This window comes from Pelophylax lessonae, assembly GCF_965119305.1.
Source record: "Pelophylax lessonae genome assembly, chromosome: 4".
Classification (NCBI taxonomy): Eukaryota; Metazoa; Chordata; class Amphibia; order Anura; family Ranidae; genus Pelophylax; species Pelophylax lessonae.
This window is the reverse complement of record NC_138771.1, coordinates 264,491,489-264,515,459: the sequence shown is the minus strand read 5'-3', so window position 1 is coordinate 264,515,459 and position 23,971 is coordinate 264,491,489. Positions and strand designations below refer to the sequence as shown.

At 44.8% G+C, this 23,971-nt stretch overlaps 1 protein-coding gene across 2 annotated transcripts in view; it reads left to right on the top strand.

The window, feature by feature from the left end:
• CPM (carboxypeptidase M) overlaps positions 1 to 23,971 on the top strand; it is a 224,544-nt gene that overhangs the window by 101,314 nt on the left and 99,259 nt on the right. For both annotated transcript variants that reach the window (XR_014225138.1, XM_082253363.1), the window contains exon 5: positions 3,433 to 3,617. Coding sequence is in view for 1 of the 2 variants with exons in the window: in XM_082253363.1 (XP_082109489.1) it covers positions 3,433 to 3,617 (185 nt within the window). In the remaining variant the exon portion in view is untranslated. The remainder of the gene's footprint in view (positions 1 to 3,432; positions 3,618 to 23,971) is intronic.

Below are 23,971 nucleotides of genomic sequence, written 5' to 3'. Positions count from 1 at the left end.
GCACTGGCTCACACAGTTTTGCTAGTTTGTGAATTTTTGCTCATAAGTTGAGCACCCCTTTAGGATGTGCTGTTAACCCTTTCAGGTGCAAGGCCCTGCTCTCCACTTCTAGTCTCAGTTTGCTACACTATTTTTGCAAATGTTCACTTTTTTAAAAAATTTTCACTTACATCTTAAATGGTTTGTAAAAGATTCCCCTAGTTGCGCATATGTTTATGAAAACAATATTTTAAATTAAAAAAACACGTTTAGTAGCGCATACAAAAACAATGTAACTTACCAAGTTGTTACTAAATATAAAGAATAAAACTGTGTTGAGTTAACCACTTCAGCCCTGGAAGGTTTACCCCCCTTCATGACCAGGCCATTTTTTGCAATACGGCACTGCGTTAATTTAACTGACAATTGCGCTGTTGTGCGACACTGTACCCAAATTTTATGTTCTTTTTTTCTCCACAAATAGAGCTTTCTGTTGGTGGTTTTTGATCACCTCCTGCAGTTTTTATTTTTTGCGCTATAAACAAAAAATACCGACAATTTTGAAAAAAAAAAAAACAATATATTTTACTTTTTACTTCAAAACATATCCAACAAAAAAAAAGGTAAAAAATCGAATTTCTTCATCAATTTAGGCCAATATGTTATCTGCTACATGTTTTTGGTAAAACAAATCCCAATAGGCGTATATTAAGTGGTTTGCGCAAACTATGGGACAGATTTATAGAAATTTTATTTTTTACATTTTTTATTTACTAGTAATGGCGATCAGCAATTTTTAGTGGAACTGCAACATTGCGGCAGACAAATCTGACCCTAAGTGACACTTTTTGGGGACTAGTGACACTAATACAGTGATCAGTGCTAAAAAAAAATGCACTGTCACTGCACTAATGACAGTTTGTGGTGCAGGAACTTGACTGGCCTGCACAGAGTGCTGACCTTAACCCAACAGAACACCTTTGGGATGAATTAGAGCGGAGCCAAGCCTTCTCTCCAACACCAGTGCCTGACCTCACAAATGCGATTCTTGAAGAATGGTCAAAAATTCCCACAGACACACTTCTAAACCTTGTGGACAGCCTGCCCAGAAGAGTTGAAGCTGTTATAGCTGCAAAGGGTGGGCCAACTCAATACTGAACCCTATGGACTGGGATGTCATTAAAGTTCATGTGTGTGTGTAGGCAGGCATCCCAATACATTTGGTAATAGTGTATCACTGCTACAAAAACCATTTTGTAATTTATTGTAATTAAAATTACCTACAATCTGCTTACCTACAATCCAATACTTTTGGTAATATATATATATGTGTATATATAATATATATATATACAATGTTTGTGTCTTACAACAAACATTCACCACTAAAATACATATTTAGGCAGCTGGTTGTTTTCAGGGAGAAATACATTAGCATAGCAACACCTCTGTGTTCTGTAAACATACTCTTTTGAAACTAGCCTCCTCATTAGGGCCAGTTTACACTATTCTAACATTGTAAATTATGTGCGTTGGTGTTCCACTGAGTGTAAAGTATTACTGTCTGTTACATTCCTGCAAAAAAAATGGTCAGTGCAGCTTTGCTTGTAATGGGGCGTGATGTGATGGTGTAAACACAAAGCAGTGTGAATCTGTATCTATATCACACAAAGTGTAAGATATTGCATTTTATCAGTCCTTTGATATGATGGCTTCATTAGTTTCCTTTTTTCAGGCTTCTTTCCTTTACTTTTACCTAGTGATCCTGGCAGTAACATGCTTCCTGTCCTTGGGGACAATACCCACTTGCTCCATTGTAACTATGGAGGAACAGCGGTGTTACCCTGGGCTGCATTTTTAAGGCCCCTTTCACACTTGTGCAACTTGTCCTGTGAATGCAAAGTCGTATGACAAGTCGTACTCCATTTCCAATGAGTACTGTTCATATCTGTGTGACTTCAAGTCGCACCCGACTTCAAAGTAGTCCCTGCTCTACTTTGGTCTGACTTTGATGCATTTGAAGTCCATAGACCTCAAGATTACACAGGCATTGCTTTTAGTCGAGTCAAAATTCCGGCAAAATTGCACGACTTTTAGGTCGCACAAGTGTGAAAGGGGCCTTTTTTCTTCTATATAACACAGAGGAGTTGCTTTGTAGTTCATTGAAGTTATCTGGAGTGCCTGATAAGATTTTTGATAATTCTGTTCTGTGCACACCAAGAACTAAATAAAGAGTTATCTTTCAGTACTTACAGAAAACGTGGTTATTCTAAAATAAGAAAACAAATGCAGTCAGCATCTGAAGACTGATTAACCACTTAAGCCCCGGAAGATTTTACCCCCATTCCGACCAGGGGGTATTTTGCGATTCGGCACTGCGTGAATTTAACGCACAATTGCGCGGTCGTGCGACGCTGTACCTAAACGAATTTGACGTCCTTTTTTTCCCACAAACAGAGCTTTCTTTTGGCGGTATTTGATCACCTGTGTGATTTTTTGATCACGCGCTATAAACAAAAAAAGAGCGTCAATTTTGCAAAAATAGCAATATTTTTCACATTTTTTTATATGAAATTCCCCCAAAAAAAAATGTAAAAATCAAAATTTTTAAAAATTTTCGGCCAATTTGTTTTATGCTACCTATGTTTGGTAAAAAAAAATCGCAAAAAGCGTATTTTGATTGGTTTGCGCAAAAGTTATCGCGTTTACTAACAAAGGGAAAGATTTTTGTCATTTTTGTTGTTTTTTTTTTTAACGCGTAATGGCGGGGATCTGCGATTTTTTTTGCGGTACTGCGACATTGCGGCGGACAGATCGGACCCTTGACTGACATTTTTGACACTTTTGGGGTTACCAGTGACATTTCTACAGTAATCAGTGCTATACATATGCACTGTTACTGTAAAAATACACTGGTAGTGAAGGGGTTAACTTTATTTGGAAGGGAGGGGCTGTGTGTGTCCCTAGGGGCGTGGTTTCTACTGTGATTGGTTGTGGCTCTAGCTGTAAGGACACTGATCAACGGATCTACATACCAGATCCGTTTTATCAGTGTCTTTGCAGCGAGGAGAATGACAGGCAGTTTGTTTACACAAGCTGCCTGACATTCTCCCTCTCCCCCGCCGATCGCCGAGTGGCCGGCGGACATCGGGTCCGCTGGTCACACGCGCGCGGGGGGGTCCGTGACCACGCGGGAGCGGGAGCGCGCCTCCAGGGGCGCGCGCTCGCTCCCTAGACCCTCACAAGCAAGCAACGTAGCCCTACGTTAGTTTGCCTGTGAGGGGCTGACCGCCGACGTAGATAGTCGTGCGGCGGTCGGCAAGTGGTTAACTGATATATTACATGTTTGTTCTTGGGTTTACTGTAAATATCTTATAAGATACTAGCAAAGGATAAAGTTGATTGACTTTACTTAATTTTTCTTTATCAGTTAACACTTGTATTTTTTTTTAGGTATAATGCAAATGGCTTTGATCTAAACAGAAATTTTCCTGATTTCTTTGAGAAAAACACTGATCCAATCCAACCAGAAACCCAGGCTGTCATGAACTGGCTTACGCAGGAGACTTTTGTGCTGTCCGCTAATTTTCATGGTGGTGCCTTGGTGGCTAGCTACCCCTATGATAACTCTCCTAATAGTAAGATTTTATTGAATGTATTATCTCTATCACTGCATAATGAAACATCTCAAATACAGAGTTTCTCAGTGTTAAAGCTAGATTGTCATTTTGAAAGGTTTGCAATAGACTAATAAAAAAACCTTTTTTTTCCAGAAACAATACGAACAGAATCTAACAACATTATATTTATAACCATATACAGGTGCATCTCATAAAATTAGAATATCATCAAAAAGTTAATTTATTTCAGTATTTCAATTCAAAAAGTTAAACTCATATATTTTATATAGATGCGTTACACGCAGAGTGACATATTTCAAGCATTTTTTTCTTTTAATTTTGTTGATTATGGTTTACAGCTAGTAAAAACCCAAAATGCAGTATCTCAGGAAATTAGAATATTACATGAGACTAATAAAAAAATAGAATTTTTAATACAGAAATGTTGGCTTGCTGAAAAGTATGTCCATGTACAGTATAGCATGCATTCAATACTTGGTCGGGGCTCCTTTTGCATGAAATACTGCATCAATGCGGCGTGGCATGGAGGTGATCAGCCTGTGGCACTGCTGAGGTGTTATGGAAACCCAGGTTGCTTTGTCTGCATTGTTGGGTCTGGTGTCTCTTATCTTCCTCTTGACAATATCCCACAGATTCTCTATGGGGTTTAGGTCAGGCGAGTTTGCTGGCCAATCAAGCACAGTGATACCATGATCATTAAACCAGGTATTGGTACTTTTGGCAGTGTGGGCAAGTGCCAAGTCCTGCTGGAAAATGAAATCAGCATCTCCATAAAGCTGGTCAGCAGAGGGAAGCATGAAGTACTCTAGAATTTCCTGGTAGAGGGCTGCGCTGACTTTGGACTTGATAAAACACAGAGGACCAACACCAGCAGATGACATGGCTCCCCAAATCATCCCGGACTGTGGAAAATTTTGCATTTCATTTGTAAATCAAGGTCCCAGAGTCTGGAGGAAGAGTGGATAGGCACAGAATCCAAGTTGCATGAGGTCCAGTGTGACGTTTCCTGTAGCTGCTGACTTTTAATAAAAGGACAATTACCTTTCTAGGGATCCAGCACTGTCCTCATCCAAGCCAGTTCTGCACCAGTCTTTGGGTCCCTGATGCCACCTTGTTAACTTTAGGACCGCATGTGACTCCCTGCGGCTTCACAGCCGGAATCCCACTGTGCATGAGAAAGTCGACCTGCGCCCTGTGAATGGTCCCACAGCCAGCCAGGAGGGAAGTGGTTAACTTCTGCTTGATCGCCTAGGTGCTCCAAGGGGAACTGTCAAAACTAGATACCTGCATCCCAAAAAAAAATATTTTCATTTTTTTTTAGTTCCCTCTTCCCTTGTTTTGAGGAAAAAATTGCAAGTTTTTACAGTAGTTAAAGGATAAGCACGCCTTAAAACAATAACCTTTAAAATATATTTAATCCCTAACTGGATGCTGTTTAGCGTGTTAAAGCGTAACTCCACTTTTGTTAAGAAAAAAACATTCCCCACTGGGTGATCTCTGTACACTACAAGGATTTTAACAAACTTTGTTGCAGATTCCTACCTTTTGTTATTCTAAAGAAATCATTGTTTGTTCCTCTATTCTCCTGTGTTGAGTGGGTATAATGGGAGTGGTTTCATAATTATCAACCAGCTGTGGCAGTTGCAGGGCTCTAATGAGGAAATCTGCTGGGCCTGTATCCCATTAGACGTGTTCCTATTGGGAGTATCTCACCGAAAATCACATTTCTCTTGCGTCCTCTGACAGTCGCCACCCACTCATACAGTCTGCACTTCTGGGTATTGGTGTTATCCACAGGAGTAAACTAGGCATAAGATTTTGTTAGAAAACATTCACAAAACCTTTGTAAAGACACACCTACAGGGGGCTGTCCCTCTGGTCCAATACCCCCAGCTAGCAGCATTCCCAAATCAGTTTGTCTTTGCCTAGCATAGGAGTATGCTGGCTTTTCCCTGGCTGGGGCTGCAGTCTCAGCCGTTTTACTTCTTATTATTTTTTCTCTCTGAGAAAGTGATTTTTCTTTACAAAATTTTACAAACTTGATATTCTGGCATCGGCAGATGCCTCTTTTGGCCGCAAAGTTCTGAGTGCGGCAGTGCCTTAGGGGAGACATGGCGGTTTTAAGCCTGTCTCCTCCTGTTGGGGTTTTTCCCCCTTGGTTATTTTGCTTTCCTGGGTTTGTTCGCTCCTGTTGAGCTTTCCTGTTAACCAGTATTTACCTTTCTGGTTCAGAAAAGGTTCTTTTCTCTGACCTTGGTGCTGCGTTGCCTTTTTGACGGTTACGTTTCCCACCCCTCACATCTACACTGCTTTGGGACGTCCCAGAAGTGCAGATTGTATGAGTGGGCGGCGACTGTCAGAGGACGTAAGAGAGAATATAATTTTTTGTTAGAACTTACCGTAAAATTATTTTCTCTGAGTCCTCTGACAGTCGCCGCCCCCCACCCCTCTTTTGGGGTTCATGGATCTCTATACTGCTTGCTACCAAACTGATTTGGGAATGCTGCTAGCTGGGGGCATTGGACCAGAGGGACAGCAACCTGTAGGTGTGTCTATACAAAGGTTTTGTGAATGTTTTCTAACAAAATCTTATGCCTAGCTTACTCCTGTGGATAAGACCAATATCCAGAAGTGCAGACTATATGAGTGGGCGGCGACTGTCAGAGGACTCAGAGAAAAGAATTTTACGGTAAGTTCTTACAAAAAATTCTATTTTTTGTTGCAGGGGATGCCAGAAATCTGAATTGTATCTTAGGCAGACTTCTGGGAAAATTGGTGCGCCAATCACAGAAGCAGGAAATGATGTTTCTGGGGTGTGGTCAGTATACATTCTGTGTACAGAACAGCTCCAGGTAGCCATATTGCAATGCATTTGCAGAAAATTACAACAGCTGCAGATTGAAACGGAAAGGTCATTTTTAATAACATTCAATTACAATATGATTTGTGTCACAATTGTATACGCTATATTGTTTTTTCTTTATTTGCTATGTTTTTTTCCCCATGAAAGTGGAGTTACCCTATAAGTTACTGTGTATCATATAAAATGCAATGGTTTTATTCTCATAAAATTCTGTGCTACTAACAGTCTCAGTGCTATGTATCTCCTCTGTCCTTATTCAGCATTTCCCTGTCTACACGCTGTCATGTTTTGATCAGCTGTCAGCCTCTCAGATGGGTTTGATCAGAAACTCCATACAGGTCTATGGACAGGTAGATGTAAAAAGACTTGTGTCTACTTCCGAATCCTTCCAGGTCTTTTTTTGCTGCACATGATCCGTATCGGACCAATGTGTTCCAATTCTGCCAATCGCACTGTGTTTTGGGAACCATTTTTGGGGTGTTTCAGTACTCAGTGTTCACATTGACACCCGCAGTGGGTTCACATAAATAGAGTACAATTACGATGTGGTGCGGGAAACACACAGGAATCACTGAGAATCCTGCACCACATCAGTGTGAACCTAGGCTGAAGTAAAGAAATTCGAAAGGACTGCAGCCTTTTCTGTCTTTCTGGATCTACACTCACTGGCCACTTTATTAAGTACACCTGTTCAATTGCTTGGTAACACAAATTGCTAATCAGCCAATTACATGGCAGCAACTCAATGCATTTAGGCATCTAGACGTGGTGTAGACGACTTGCTGAAGTTCAAACCAAACATCAGAATGGGGAAGAAAGGGAACTTAAGTAACTTTGAAGGTGGCATGGTTGTTGGTGCCAGACAGGCTGGTCTGAGTTTTTTTAAAAACTGATGATCTACTGGGATTGGCACATATAACCATCTCTATGGTTTACAGAGAATGGTCAAAAAAAGAGAAAATATCCAGTAAGCGGCAGTTGTGTGGATGCAAATGCCTTGTTGACAGAGGTCAGAGGAGAATGGGCAGACTGGTTGGAGATGATAGAAAGGCAACAGGAACTTGTATAACCACTTGTTACAACCAAGGTATGCAGAATACCATCTCTGAACGCACAACACTTCAAACCTTGAACCAGATGAGCTACAGCAGCAGAAGACCACATCAGGTGCCACTTCTGTCAGCTAAGAACAGGAAGCTGGGGCTACAATTTGCACAGACTCACCAAAATTGGACAATAGAAGAGTGGAAAAATGTTGCCTGGTCTAAAAAGTCTTGATTTCAGCTGTGACATTCAGATGGTAGGGTCAGAATTTGGCATAAACCACATGAAAGCGTGGATCCATCCTGCCTTGTATCAACGGTTCAGGCTGGTGGTGGTGTAATGGTGTGAAGGATATTTCTTGGTACACTTTGGGCCCCTTAGTACCAATTGAGAATCATTTAAATGCCCCAGCCTACCTGAGTATTGTTGCTGACCATGTCCATCCTTTTATGACTACAGTGTACCCATCTTCTGATGGCTAATCCAGTAGGATAATGCACCATGTCACAAAGCTCAAATCATCTCACAACAGGTTTTTTTTTTTTCTTCTTTTTTTAACATTAACTTCTTTTATTAAAGATTATAGAAAATAAGTACAGACATAGTACATAGATATATGATTTCAGAAGGTACAATGCAAGCACAGAGTATTGTACGCATGTGAAAAAGATGAAGTACTGTACTCCAATGGCCTCCACAGTCACCAGATGTCAATCCATTAGAGCACCTTTGGGATGATGTGGAACGGGAGATTTGCATTATGGATGTGCAGCCGACAAATCTACAGCAACTGCGTGATGCCATCAATGTGGACCAAAATCTCTGAGGAATGTTTCCAACACCTTGTTGAATCCATGCCACAAGAATTAGGGCAGTTCTGAAGGCAAAAGGGGGTCCAACCCAGTACTAGGAAGGTGTGCCTAATGCCCCGTACACACGTACCGATTGTCGGCCATAAATATTCGTCCGACGACCGATCGGCCGATTGTAGGCTTGTTAGTATGATGCTTCCGACAGCCGACAGCGCATTTTCGGCCGAACAGAATCTGTCGTGCAAGCATTAAAATTTTTGTTGGCCAACACCAGAACGGCCGATTGTTCGCCAGTCAGTACAGATTTCGGCCAACAGACAGCAGATTTGCAAGACTGGGCATGCTCAGAAAAGAAAAAAGACAAGGAAAGTTAACCATCACATGACATCACTTCTGCAGTCGGCTGTTGTTGGCCGACAAAATTCGTGTGCAGTCTTTTGCAGTTTTCAACAGACACGACAGCCCTGGACAAAAGACGGCCGATCGTTCGGCCGACGATCGCTACGTGTGTACGGGGCTTAAGTGGCCAGTTAGTGTAAGGCCCCTTTCACACTTGTCCGACCTAAGTTGTGCGATTTTTGTCGTGATTTTGACTGGACTTGAAGCAATCCCTATGTAATCTTGAGGGCTATGAACCTCAAAATGCATCAAAGTAGTGCAGGGACTACTTTGAAGTAGTTGCGACTTGAAGTCGCACAGATATGAACGGTACTCATTGGAAATCATGGATTACGACTTGTCATGTGACTTTGCAGTCCCAAGTCACAGGACAAGTCGCACAAGTGTGAAAGGGGTCTAAATGTGACCAGTCAGAAGTAGCCTGATGTGAACAAGCTCAAGTCCATTTATCCAGCAGCTCATAGATCCAACACAGTTCCACCATAGCCTGCTGTAAAAATGCAGAGAAAAAACTCAATGGGCATGTACACTATATTACCAAAAGTATTTGGATGCCTTCCTTTACACGCACATTAACTTTAATGGCATCCCAATCTTAGTCCATAGGGTTCAATCTTGAGTTTGCCCACCCTTTGCAGCTATAACAGCTTTAACTCTTTCGGAAGGCTGTCCACAAGGTTTCGGAATGTGTCTATGGGAATGTTTGACCATTCTTCAAAAAGCTCATATTGTGAGGTCAGGCACTGATGTGGATGACAAGGCCTGGCTCACAGTGTTCGCTCTAATTCATCCCAAAGGTGTTCCATTTGGTTGAGGTCAGGACTCTGTGTTCCTCCACCCCAAACTCGCTTATGCATGTCTTTATGAACCTTGCTTTGTGCACTGGTCCAAATCATTTGGTGTAGGGGGATTATGGTGTAGGGTTGTTTTTAGGGGTTGGATGTGGCCCCTTAATTCCAGTGAAGGAAACATATAAGGCGTCAACATACCAAGACATTTTGGACAATTTCATGCTCCCAACTTTGTGGGAACAGTTTTGAGATGGCCCCCTTCCTGTTCCAACATGACTGAGCACCAGTGCACAAAGCAAGGTCCATAAAGACATGGATGAGAAAGTTTGGGGTGGGTGAACATGACTGGCCTGCACAGAGTCCTGACCTTAACCAGATAGAACACCTTTGGGATGAATTAGAGCGCAGACTGCGAGCCAGGCCTTCTCTTCAACATCAGTATCTGGCCTCACAAATGTGTTTCTGGAAGAATGGTCAAACATTCCCATAGACACACTTCTAAACCTTGTGGACAGCTTTCCCAGACGAGTTGAAGCTGTTATAGCTGCTAAGGGTGGGCCAACTCGATATTAACCACTTGCTACCCGCCCGCCGTCAAATGACGGTGGAGGGGTGTAGCTATTGTTCTGGGACGTCGTCAAATGACGGCTCACCAGAACAGCCTGGAGCGGTGATCGTGACCACGCCGTGTTGCTAGGACACGGCGCGACCCCGATCTCGGTAAAGAGTCAATGATATGACTCTTTACCCATGTGATCGGCTGTGTCCAATCACAGCCGGTCACATGTAAATGAGGAAGTGCTGTTATTCGGCTCTCCTCGCCTCACACTGTCAGTGTGTGAGGCGAGGAGAGCCGATCAGCGGCTCCTCCTCATAGGGGAGACAAGTGCAAGTAATCAGGGCACTGATCATCAGTGCCCTGATTACACAAAATGTGAATAAACTACCAATTACTGCCCACCATCAGTGCCCACAATCAGTGCCCATAGTGCTGCCAGTCAGTGCCTGCTCATCTAGGCACTGATGGTCACTGACTAACAGCAGCACTATGGGCATTGATTGTGAGCACTGATGGTGCCGCCCATCAGTGCCGCCCATCAGTGCTCATCAGTGGCACCCATCAGTGCCCATCAGTGCCACCCGTCAGTGTCCATCAGTGCCGCCTGTCAGTGTCCATCAGTGCCGCCTGTCAGTGCCCATCAGTGCCACCTCTCAGTGCCCATCAGTGCCGCTTACCAGTGCTCATCAGTGCCGCCTAGCAGTGCTCATCAGTGCCGCCTATCAGTGCCCATCAGTGCGGCATATTAGTACCTCCTCATCAGTGCCACCTCATCAGTGCCCATAAGTGCCACCTCATCAGTTCCCATCAGTGCAGCCTATTAGTGCCGCCTCATCAGCGCACATCAGTGAAGGAGAAAAATTATTTATTTTCAAAATTTACTCACAGAAAATAAGAAAATCTTTTTTTTTTTTTTTCAAAATTTTCTGTCTTTTTTTTTTTTTTTTGTAAGAAATAAAAACCCCAGAGGTGTTTAAATACCACTAAAAGAAAGCTCTATTTGTGTGAAAAAAAATGATAAAAAATTTCAAATGGCTACAGTGTAGCATTACCGCGCAATTGTCATTCAAAGTGTGACAGTGCCCATAGTGCTGCCAGTCAGTGCCCATCAGTGCCTGCTCATCTAGGCACTGATGGGCACTGACTGGCAGCACTATGGGCACTGATTGTGGGCATTGATGGTGCTGCCCAACAGTGCTCATCAGCGCTACCCGTCAGTGCCACCCGTCAGTGTCCATCAGTGTCGCCTCTCAGTTCCCATCAGTGCCACCTCTCAGTGTCCATCAGTGCCGCCTATCAGTGCTCATCAGTGCCACCTATAAGTGCTCATCAGTGCCGCCTATCAGTGCCACCTATCAGTGTCCATCAGTGCGGCATATTAGTACCTCCTCATCAGTGCCCATAAGTGCCACCTCATCAGTGCCCATCAGTGCAGCCTATCAGTGCCGCCTCATCAGCACACATCAACGAAGGAGAAAAATTATTTATTTTCAAAATTTACTCACAGAAAATAAGAAAAACTTTTTTTTTTCAAAATTTTCTGTCTTTTTTTATTTATTTTTTTGTAAGAAATAAAAACCCCAGAGGTGATTAAATACCACAAAATGAAAGCTCTATTTGTGTGAAAAAATGATAAAAATTTCAAATGGGTACAGTGTAGCATTACTGCGCAATTGTCACTGAAAGCTGAAAATTGGCCTGGGCAGGAAGGGGGTGAAAGTGCACTGTAGGCAAGTGGTAAACTCTACGAACTAAGACTGGGATGCCATTAAAGTTCATGTGTATAAAGGCAGGCGTCCCAATAGTTTTGGTAATATAGTGTATGTCACAAAAGTGGAATCCATCCATCCCATTGTGCTCCGATTCAGCAGGGGATTTGCTCTTGGATCCCCTGCTGGATGGCCCTAATGACCCTAATTTAGTGCTGCATTGTCTGAGTAGGCTTAATGAAAACATTCCCAGCCTCAGGGATAGCCAGCTGCATATATCACTGGCACATTGGTTGAACATGTTGAGCTCAACTACAATGAAAACAACATGCAGCCGGGACTGTTCCTGAGGCTGATGCAGTGGGCTGCTGACATCACTGGTCCGTCCTGGGCAGAGGGGATGTGGAGATGGATGTTCTTTTCAAAACATAAAAGAATCTGCGGTTTACATGGTACTAAAAAAGACTGTTTACACTTATTTGGCAACTTGCTAGAAATATGGTATTTCTCTATCATTCATTGACAGACACAGCTCCATATTCTTCTTAACCATTAGGTTAGCGCCCCCTACAGGAGTAGGACACTAGGCAGGAAAAATCTTTACCATGCCTATGGGGCAGTCCCTGGGGGTATACACCCACTCACTTTGCTATAGGCATTCAGGTTTTTTTCTGCCTAGTCAGGAGTAAGGACCTAGTTCCCTGCTGGGATTTCGGTCCTAGCATGATTTTTATGTAAAAAGGGAACCTTTTGTCTAAATTATTTTTAGCTAGTTATGTTCCTGAGAGAACTACAATCAACAGCCGGACTGGGTGTCAGACTGGATATTCTAGATCCTTATGGTCTCCCAGTCTGGCCAGTGAGCGTGTGCAGGTCGCAGCTCCGTGCTTGGCCTCGCCACAACATAGCCCCACTGGACAGGGGCTGGCCCGCGGTGGAACACCTCGCCGGGACACACACAACCTGGTTTGGCTTGAGTCACAGCATATACCTTGGCCATCAGCACTCCCACCCGAATATCGTTGGTATGGTGAGTAGTGTCCCCCTTTTTTCTCTTGCAGTCTCGGGATGGACGTGGGCCCCTCCCTGGGATGGTCAGACTCTCTGGTTACCCCCCATCCCCCATGCCCCCCCCCTTGTATGTGGGGTCCCTAGGAACCATCGACCATCCAAGGCTTCCCTCACAGGCCATCCTCCCCACTATTTAATAGGGGGTTCCTACCTTAGTCGGGTATGGTGCAGGGGCTGTAGCAGGCGATGGGGGCCCTGGGGGGGGCGCCGATGTCGCTGATCGCGCAATCCGCGTGGGGTTAATCCTGGTGGGGGTCCCTGCCAGGGCGCCCCTATGCCTGATTGATCGCTGGACCCCTCAGGGGATCCTGTAAACCACATGGCATGCCGAGGATGCCGCCACTTTCTTGTAGATCAGTTATACAAGGCTCAGCAGCCATTTTTTAGTAGTTTCTCATTGAAATGCATTGGATGGCCGTTTTCTCAGAGCCCGAGAACGCTGTACAGCAGTGAGGGGCAAGGCTTTACCTCTGGTGCTGACCCAGGTACTTCCACTACCTGTGAGGATCGTTTTCTGAACACTTCAGGCCGGCTCTGCTCTCCCTAATATCGGGCGGTGGTGAGTCTATTGGGGTCCCTGTAGGTTGCTCCCTCACTCTGCTATATTGCAGCTTAGTGTGCTGGGACTTGTAGTACAGCTGGTGCAGCGGTGTAGGCCGTTTTTTTGCAGTATTCTTAAAGTGACACTGCACTGTCCCCAGGTTAACATGGAGTCCCAGGAGAAAGTGTCACCTACTGATCCCCTATTTGGTGTTGCGGGGACCTCCGGGTCGCAACCCTTGTCTGCCTTAATGGCGGTTTTTGAAACCCTGGTGTCAAAAGTTGTTATGGTCCAAAAAAAGGAGGACTAGTAAAAAGCGTCCACTGCCCCCACTTGCCTCATCTGTATCCTCAGATTCTGAGGTTGATATGGCTGCCACGGATGCTAATTACTCTGAGGGTTCTGCGTCATTGCACTCTGATTCGGATGGTGAGGATGATATATCCTCATCTGCAGCCGTGCGGAAAGCGCTGGTGGAGGCACTTATAGTGTCAGTGCGGGAAACTCTAAAAATGGCAGAAGATTCTACAGCGTCAGGGACGCAGGTGTCTTTTGGCACCCACAAAACCCCGAGTAGGTCAGAGTAGGGATGCACCGATCCAACTTTTTTGGTCCCGATACCGATCTTTTGTTTTGTGAAATCGCCGATCCCGAGTCCGATCCGGAAGTACTGTTTTGTGAGCTTATAACAAAATAATACTTCCGGATCGGTATCGGCAGATACCTTATAACATTGTGCATTCAAAATCTAAAATGTCATGGGTTTAGTCTTTAAGAGGTTAACAGCCCATTCACACTGCCGCGACAGGATTTTGTGGAGCGACCTGTGAAGTCGCGGTGCACAGCGTACACCGCGACCTCGGCGTGACTTGCACGGACTTCATATAATTGAAGTCAATGCAAGTCGCCTCCAGGTCGCCCCAAAGTAGTACAGAACCCTTTTTCTAAGTCGGAGCGACTTGTGTCGCTCCTATTAGAACGGGTCCTGTACTATTTAATGGCGAGCGACCTACCGCGACTTGTCAGGCGACCAAGTCGCCTGACAAGTTGCGCTAGTGTGAATGGACCCTAAACTTCCCTCCTCCGGCAGACTGAACGAAAAGATACATTGTAATCATTGTGTTTACTTAACTGGGAGAGTTGAAAGGCATTTGCAGGAGGCTCTTTTTTTTTTCTTTGACACCTGTTCTCTGCTCCCTCACAAGCTATAAAGAGCAAAACCAGATCGGCCCATGGATCTGTTAATTTTACCGATCCCCCGATCCAGCTATTTTGCTCGTATCGGGGCCGATATCCGATTCGAATATCGGATCGGTGCATCCCTAGGTCAGAGTTTTCCCTTGTCCGGAACTTTTTGATTAAATTGTCACTGAACAGTGGGGGCGCCTTAAACACGTTATTGATGCCGAAGCGTTTCGCGAGACGCTATCCCTTTGCGGACTTGCGGACGCTGTATTTAAAAATGGACCGTTCCACCAAATGTGGACTACCCAGTCTCCAGACTGAACAAATCCACTGTGATTCCGGTGGAGGAGTCTCCGGTCTTTAAAGACCCTGTTGATAGAAGATGAGACTCTGTCCCGCCACTTACATGTGATAGTGGGCTCAATACTTCACGATCGCTCTGGTGTCCCAGACCATTACGGAATGGGCAAGGCTCTTGAAGAGTGATTTGGAAGCGAGACCTGACTTTGCCTAACTGGGGGGACAAAACGGTCCAAGGTTTAAATATTATATATGTGATGCGTCTTTAGATGCGACCCACACCCCCACGCAGGAGAAGGATCTAAGACATTTAGATCATCTGGGGGTTCCTAGAAGACATAGTCGGGTTAGCCGAGAGCAGGCCCCTCCAGTTCTGCAGTTAAGCCCTCTTCTGCATGAACGGGCACCCTCACCCCTAACTGGGGTGGGGGGAAGTCTTTGTTTCTTTCCGGAACTATGGACCTTCTTGATTCAAGACAAATGGGTCCACAAACCGATTCAGGTCTCGACCGTCAGACAGATTCTTCCCACCCAATCTATGCCTATCTCCAGACCGGTTAAGGGATCTAGGAGAGGCGGTACTAAATTTGCTGTTGCAGGGGTGATTGGGCCGGTTCCCTCTCAGGAACGCTTTCAAGGATTTTACTCAAACCTGTTTACTGTGCCCAGAAATGAAGGCAAGTGCATCCTATCTAACAGAAGTTGCGAATGGAGTCCATTCGCACGGTAGTGGCGTCCATAAACCAAGGAGACCTTTTGGCCTCTATCGATATCAAGGGCGCTTACCTTCACATCCCTATTTATGCTGGACACCAGCGTTTCCTTAGCTTCGCTGTGGGCGAAGAGCATTATCAATTTGTGGTGTTCCCCTTTGGTCTCGTCTCTGCTCCCAGGGTACAGGTGTACCATGCCCGCAGCACTGCATCTCTTGTAGTATGCCCGCAGCCCCCCGCATATTGGCAGGTAGTGCGGCAGTGGAGGAGTCTCACTTACCTGTTCCTGAGGCGCCATAGATTTAAAAATGGCACCGCCCGGCGCCAACACGTCATTGCGCATGCGCCGCCACTGCTCGGGTAAGCTCGTATACGTTCGGCTAGAACGTGTACGGCCTTTCCCGAGCGGCGGCGGCGCATGCGCTGTGACATGTTGGCGTCGGGCGGCGCCATTTTTAAATCAAAGGCATCTCAGGAGCACGTCAGGCCGGCCGCGTTTAAGTGACACTGGTGCGGCCGCGGGATGCGCCCCCCCCCCCCCCCGAAATTTTGCATCCGGTGCGGCTGGCCCCCCCAGTACCCCCCACGCTACGCCACTGGAGTGGGGCTGCCAATCCGGGCCTGCTTGACCGTAAAGGAGTCCAGACTGCCGATCAATATTCTGGAACTCAGAGCAAAGAAGCTTTACTTGATTCACTGGACAAATCACCTTTGAGGGTGTCCGGTGTTATATGGCACTGTATGTAATGCAGCGGGTACATTAAAACAGCTGTGCTGAAATAGGAGTGATCTCCGCTCCTGTCACTGTAACTTCCCTGCTCTCGGATAGTAAATATAAAAGCGGCGGCGGCTGTATGAAAACATAAATCACGGAGCCGAAAGCCGCTTTTATATTTACTTGCCGAGAGCAGGGAAGTTACAGTGACAGGAGCGGAGATCACTCCTATTTCAGCACAGCTGTTTTATGTAAGCGCCGCGTCGGTAGGTTTTTCTCACGGTACACCGTGATCGTTTCATACTAGTGCGCATGCGCACTAGTAAGCTCCTCTGTTCTTCCATTAGGTATCCGGGGCTCTGAGCATGCGCACTGCTGCGCTGCTCAGCTGTTCCTGGCAGGAAGTGACGACGGGTAGGTAATTTTCACGGGGTAGGTAATTCTCACGTTACACCGGTTCAGATTCAATCAATTTACGTCAATCTTCAAGGGGGCATCAAGAGTGTCCTGGTGGCTCGAGAGGTGGCCGAGATCCTAATATGGGCAGAAAACTTTGTTCCAGCCCTATTCGCCGTGCATATCCCCGGAGTGGAGAATTTGTCAGGTGGATTACCTGAGTCATCAGGTGTTAGATCAAGGAGAAAGGTCCCCTAACCCGGAGGTGTTTCACCTGCTGTGTGTTCGGTGGGGGACTCCCTCTGTGGATCTTTAGGCCTCTCGGCTCAACAGGACGGTACAGAGGTTTGTAGCCCATTCTCAGGATCCTCTGGCCGACGCCACAGATGCACTAGTGGCACCTTGGGGACCGTATCGGCTGATCTATGCGTTTTCCCCACTAAAACTGCTGCCAAGGCTTCTGCACAGAATAGAGGTGGAAGGGACTCCAGTAATTCTGGTGGCTACAGACTGGCCTCGCCGGTCTTGGTACACCGATCTGTTGAGATTGGTCACTGATGCTCCTTGGAGACTTCCTCTCAGGGTAGATCTGCTGTCTCAAGGGCCGATCTTCCACCCTGCTTTACAGTCGCTGGCCTTAACGGCGTAGCTGTGGAAAGCCAGGTATTGTAGGATTGGGGTCTTTCTGACTCTGTGATTCCAAAACGGTTGAAGGCCAGAAAATCTACCTCTCTGAAGATTTATCATCATACATGGAATTTGTACATTGCATGGCGTGAATCCATTAAGGTGCATCCACGCTTATTTTCAGTGGCTCGGATATTGACTTTCCTCCAAAGAGGGGTTGAGCAGCGGTTGGCCTTGGGTACTATCAAAAGCCAGGTGTCAGCTCTAGCTGTGTTTTTTCAACGCTCTTTAGCCACATATTCTTTGATTCGCACTTTTATTCAGGGTGTTCGCCACATGGCTCCCCTCGATACGGTCCCCGTTACCCCTCCATGGGATCTTAACCTGGTACTGTCAGTTCTTCAGAAATCTCCTTTTGAAAACATTAGGGAGATTCTTCTGCTTACACTGTCACAGGAGGTAGCCTTTTTAGTGGCTATTACCTCTGCGCGCAGAGTGTCAGAATTGGCGGCGCTATCCTGCCATTCACCTTATCTGGTGGTCCACAGACACAAGGTGGTACTTTGACCTAATCAGCCATTCCTTCCTAAGGTGGTCTTGAATTTCCATTTAAATGAATTGTGCTGCCTTCATTATGTCCTAAGCCCAAGCATCCTAAATAATTTTCCTTGCATTCCTTGGATGTGGTTAGGGTAATCAGGGTTTACCTTGTGGCTACTGAGCCCTTTGGAAAATCAGACTCGTTTATGTCCTCTCGGACGGACCTTGGAAAGGATTAACTGCATCTGCTGCGACCATATCCAGATGGATCAGGCAGACAGTGGTACAGGCTTATTCAATTAAGGGTCAGGTTCCATCTTTCCCTGTGAATGCGTCAGTGATACAAGTTTGCAAGTCGGAAACTTGGTAGTCTGGGCACAAAATGGAGAAGGATCTGGGAGTATTGGTGGATGATAGACTAGGCAACAGCATGCAATGTCAAGCGGCAGCTGCCAAAGCCAGCAGAATATTAGCATGCATAAAGAAAGGGATGTATTCCAGAGATAAGACTATAATCCTTCCACTTTATAAAACTCTGGTCCGACCGCATCTGGAGTATGCTGTCCAGTTCTGGTCACCAGTCCTCAGAAGGGATGTGTTGGAGCTGGAGAGGGTCCAGAGAAGGGCAACTAAACTAATTAGGGGATTGGAGGACCTTGAATATGAGGAGCATCTGCAATCGCTTGATTTATTCTCCCTGGAGAAGAGACGCCTGAGGGGGGACATGATAGCAATTTTTAAATATCTCAATGGGGATCTAGGCTTAGAAGAAAAGCTGTTCAGTCGCAGGGATTGCATGAGGACTCGGGGGCATACAATGCGATTAGAGGAGAAGCGTTTTAACCTCAGGCAACGTGGGGGGTTCTTTACTGTTAGGGCTACAAGATTGTGGAATTCTCTACCACAAGAGGTGGTTTCTGCAGGTAGTATGGTGGCTTTCAAAAGACTTCTAGACGTACATATCAAGGATCAGAACATTCAGGAGTATGCGAGATGATTACAGCCACACACACCTACACAGGTTGAACTGGATGGACTATTGTCTTTATTCAACCTCACCTACTATGTAACTATGTAACATTCACAAAATTCTACAAGGTAGATGTGTTGGCATCTTCGGATGCTTCTTTTGGCGCAAGGTTTTGCAGGCTGCTGTTTAAAAAAGAATTTATTCTGTTTGAGGGTGTATGTTGTTTCAAGGTGAGCTCCATGTTACCTGGTTGGCTAAGTTTAGCCTTTGGGAATTACATTCTTTTCTGCGTTGTTTTCCCACCCCTCATGTTAATACTGCTTTGGGACGTCCCAATGGTTAAGAAGAATATGAAGTTGCGTCTGTCAATGAATGATAGCGAAAACTGGATTTTTGACTTACCGTAAAATACTTTTCTCTGAAGTTCATTGACAGACGCAGCACCCGCTCCTCCATATATGAGTTGGGTTGGGGTTATTTTCTTCTGATACTGCTTGCAACAAAACTGAATGCCTATAGCAGAGTGAGTGGGTGTATACCCCCAGGGACTGCCCCATAGGCATGGCAAAGATTTATCCTGCCTAGTGTCCTACTTCTGTATGGGGCAGCAGAACCCAATGGTTAAGAGGAATATGGAGCTGCGTCTGTCAATGAACTTCAGAGAAAAGTATTTTACGATAGTCAAAAATCCATTTTTTTGTAGCATAGCCTGCTTAAAAACATGAAGCATGCACAATGCACAGTCTATATGCCTGGTACATCTACTTTTCATCTTGCTGGTCTTGACCTCTGTACAAGACTCTGGTCTGGCCCCTTCTTGAGTATGCCGTCCAGTTCTGGCACCAGTCCTCAGGAAGGATGTGCTGGAACTGGAGAGAGTCCAGAGAAGGGCAACAAAGCTAATAAAGGGACTAGCTTTTTTTTAACCAGGGTGCCCTGATTTTCCATCCGTCTGGAGGATCGGATCGGATGAAAATGGACAGACAGCCAATTATTATCCGATCTCCCCATAGAGAAGAGCAGGGATCTGATAGGTCTGTCTCTGCAAAGTAAGCGGAGATGGACCTGTCATCCGCCTGCTCAGCCGGGATCGGCTGATTGATCCCCGCTGAGCAAAACGGAGGCCGCCGGGCAGAAAGCCCATGTGAAAGGGCCCTATTCGTTACACAAATGGCGCTTTTCCACTGCATGGAACCGTACCGGTTCGGCACCCTTTTGTGCTTTTCCACTGCTGGTACCGCATGGTATAGGGTCGGAACGGTTCGGTACGGTACGGTATAGGTTTGCTTTTCCACTGCATGGAACCGAACGGTACGGTACGGTACGGCTCTGAAAAAACAGTACCTACTCGATTGTGGTTCCAACAGGTACCAAACTGGTACCATATCCCACAATCCTTTGCATGCAGTAACTACTAGCCACTGATTGGTCAGAAAATCCCACCCACCCCGTTGTTATCCCACCCACTTAACTTAGTACTACTTTAGTGGAAAAGCAAACCTATACCGTACCGAACCGTTCCGACCCTATACCATGCGGTACCAGCAGTGGAAAAGCAAACCGGGCCAAGCAGGGCCGAGTAGAGCCGAGCTGGTACTAGCCGGTACTTGCAGTGGAAAAGTGCCATAAGCCAGAGGTTTTTATTGTGCACCATTTCAACCATCCAGCCACTGGCGTCCTAACGACCAGTGATGTTATCAGTGTTGATAAGAATGGTGTTGATTGCTTGAACAGCATCCTTGTTTGACCCTCCCCTGCTCCTCTCCATCAACACTGGGGTCACATTAGCTGAGTGATCGAAAGAAACTGAGGGAGAGGAGAAACACTGGAAAACTAGTCAGTACCAGTGTGCAAAAGTGTATTTGCTTTGAAAGAATAAACCACCTCTAATGTTGGGTATCCTATGTGTGTCGATGCTGCCGCATTATGTAAAACTATTAGAATAATTTTTTACATTTTAGAATGGGGTGTCTTGAGATTGTCGATAATTTTAAAGGGTGCGGTGACTGAAAAAAGGTTGAGAAACACTGGACTAGAGAACCTCATCTATGAGGAAAGACTACAAGCATTGAACTTATTCTCTCCGGAGAAGAGACGCTTGAGAGGGGATATGATATGAATGAACAAATACAGTACTGTGACCCTAGCATAGGGAGAAAACTTTTCAGTGAAAGGGAATTCAAAAAGACAGACAACCATTCACTGAAATTGGAAGAGAAGCGGTTTAACCTTAACCATTTTAGCACCAGAAGGTTTTACCCCCTAACTACAAGGCCATTTTTTGTGATATGGCACTGCGTTACTTTAACTGACAATTGCGTGATCGTGTGACGTTGTATCCAAATCATTTATGTCAATTTTTCCCACAAATAGGGCTTTCTGTTGGTGGTATTTGATCACCTCTGTGGTTTTTATTTTTTGAGCTATAAACAAAAAAATGTTTTAAAAAAAAACATTATTTTTTACTCTCTGCTATAAAACACATCCAGTAAAAAAATGTAACAAATCAAGTTTCTTCATCATTTTAGGCCAATATGTATTCTACATATTTTTGGTAAAAAAAAAAAAATATTTTTTTTAATTTATTTTTTTACTACTAATGGCGACGATCAGAGACTTATACCCAGACTAGGACAATGCGGCGGACAAATCAGACACCTAAAAGATACTTTTGACACTTTATTGGGGACCAGTGACACAGTGATCAGTGATACAGTGATCAGTGTTAAAGAAATGCATTGTTACTGTACTAATGACACTAGCAGGGAAGGGATTAACATCAGGGGTTATCAAAGGGGTAAATGTGTCCCTAGTGGGTGCTTGCTAAATGTAGGGGGGTTGCTCTCACTGGAGGAAGACAGAGATCTGTGTTCCTGCTTATCAGAGACACAAGAACTCCTCCCCTGTTAGAATGGTGATCTGCCTTGTTTACTTAGGCAGACCGCCGTTCTGCTTCTCTTGGAAACAATCGTGGGTGGCCGGCGGACATCTGACTGGCTCCCCCTCTCTCCAATCAGTGCGCAATCGGGTCTGCAACAGTGCATGCACGCCACCTAGAGGCTATTGCATGAAATGAAAAACAGGTACGTGATTTTGCGCAATAGAGCCTGCCGCAGTAAATGTATGTTACATGGTCGACAAGTGATTAAACTGCGTAGAGGTTCTACTGTCAGAGCGGTAAGGATGTGGATTTTTCTTCCACAAGCAGTGGTATCAGGGAGCTTCGATAGTTTTAAAAAACTATTTGATGGGTACCTTAACGAGCACAACATACAGGGATATACAGTACAATGTACTCTTGACATAAACACATACACCCACACACACACCATAAGTTGAACTGGATGGACTGGTGTCTTTTTTTTTTTCAACCTTACCAACTATGTAACTATAACTGGCATGTACAGTGCCACCTTCCTACAAAATTCCACTTTTTGCTGGTAATCTTGTGGCATGGGAACACCATCCTGCCCACAATGTGAATCTGTGGCCATTCCCAATCCCACCCACTGTACTGATCTTAGTCTCAAGTGTCTTGGATCCTGTTTTAATGTTATTTTATATATATATATATATATATATATATATATATATATATATACACACAATATCTCACAAAAGTGAGTACACCCCCCCACCATATTTATAAATATTTTATTAAATCTTTTCATGTGACAAACCTGAAGAAATTACACTTTGCTACAATGCAAAGTAGTGAGTGTATAGCTTGTATATCAGTTTAAATTAGCTGTCCTCTCAAAATATCTCAACACACAGCCATTAATGTCTAAACCAATGGCAACAAAAATGAGTAAACCCCTCACGTGAAAATGTCCAAATTGGGCCCAAAGTGTCAATATTTTGTGTGGCCACCATTGTTTTCCAGCACTACCTTAACCTTCTTGGGCATGGAGTTCACCAGAGCTTCACAGGTAGCCACTGGAGTCCTCTTCCACTCCTCCATGATGACATCACAGAGCTGGTGGATGTTAGACACCTTGCACTCCTCCACCTTCCGTTTGAGGATGCCCCACAGATGCTCAATAGGGTTTAGGTCTGGAAACATGCTTAGCCAGTCCATCATATTTACCCTCAGCTTCTTTAACAAGGCAGTGGTCATCTTGGAGGTGTGTTTGGGGTCGTTATCATGTTGGAATACTGCCCTGCAGCCCAGTCTCCGAAGGCAGGGTATCATGCTCTGCTTCAGTATGTCACAGTACATGTTGGCATTCATGGTTCACTCAATGAACAGTAGCTCCCCAGTGCCAGCAGCACTCATGCAGCCCCAGACCATGACACTCCCAACACCATGCTTGACTGTAGGCAAGACACACGTCTTTGTACTCCTCACCTGGTTGCCGCCACACATGCTTGACACCATCTGAACCAAATACATTTTTCTTGGTCTCATCAGAGCACAGGATATGGTTCCAGTAATCCATGTCCTCAGTCTCCTTGTCTTCAGCAAACTGTTCACTGGCTTTCTTGTGCATCATCTTTAGAAGAGGTTTCCTTCTGGGACAACAGCCATGCAGACCAATTTGATGCAGTGTGCAGAGTATGGTCTGAGCACTGACAGGCTGACCCCCCCCCCCTTCAACCTCTGCAGCAATGCTGGCAGCACTCATACATCTATTTCCCAAAGACAACCTCTGGATATGACGCTGAGCATGTGCACTTGACTTCTTTGGTCGACCATGCGAGGCCTGTTCTGAGATGAACCTGTCAGAATTAATAATAAATTAATAATATCTCGCTGTGCCTCCATTATGTCAGAATGTTTATACTGCTCTGAATATAACATTGTCTATTTATGGTTAATAATAAGCAAAGATCTATGAGGAAGGAGAATCTTCACTTATGTCCATAAATCAATGTATAGCGAATTCTTTTTATTGATTAATTTCTTTTTAAAAGCATATACCAATCTTAGTGAAAACAAGTCTACAGTATGGAATATATAAAAGTTTTATTCACGAGACATGTAATCACGATAAATGATCAAGCTTGAGATGACACAAAAAGATATAACTTCACAAAAATACAAACTTCAAACAATAACTACAATGTGATGTGTAGCTCAATAATGAAAGTGAAAATAAAGCAAGATTACGTT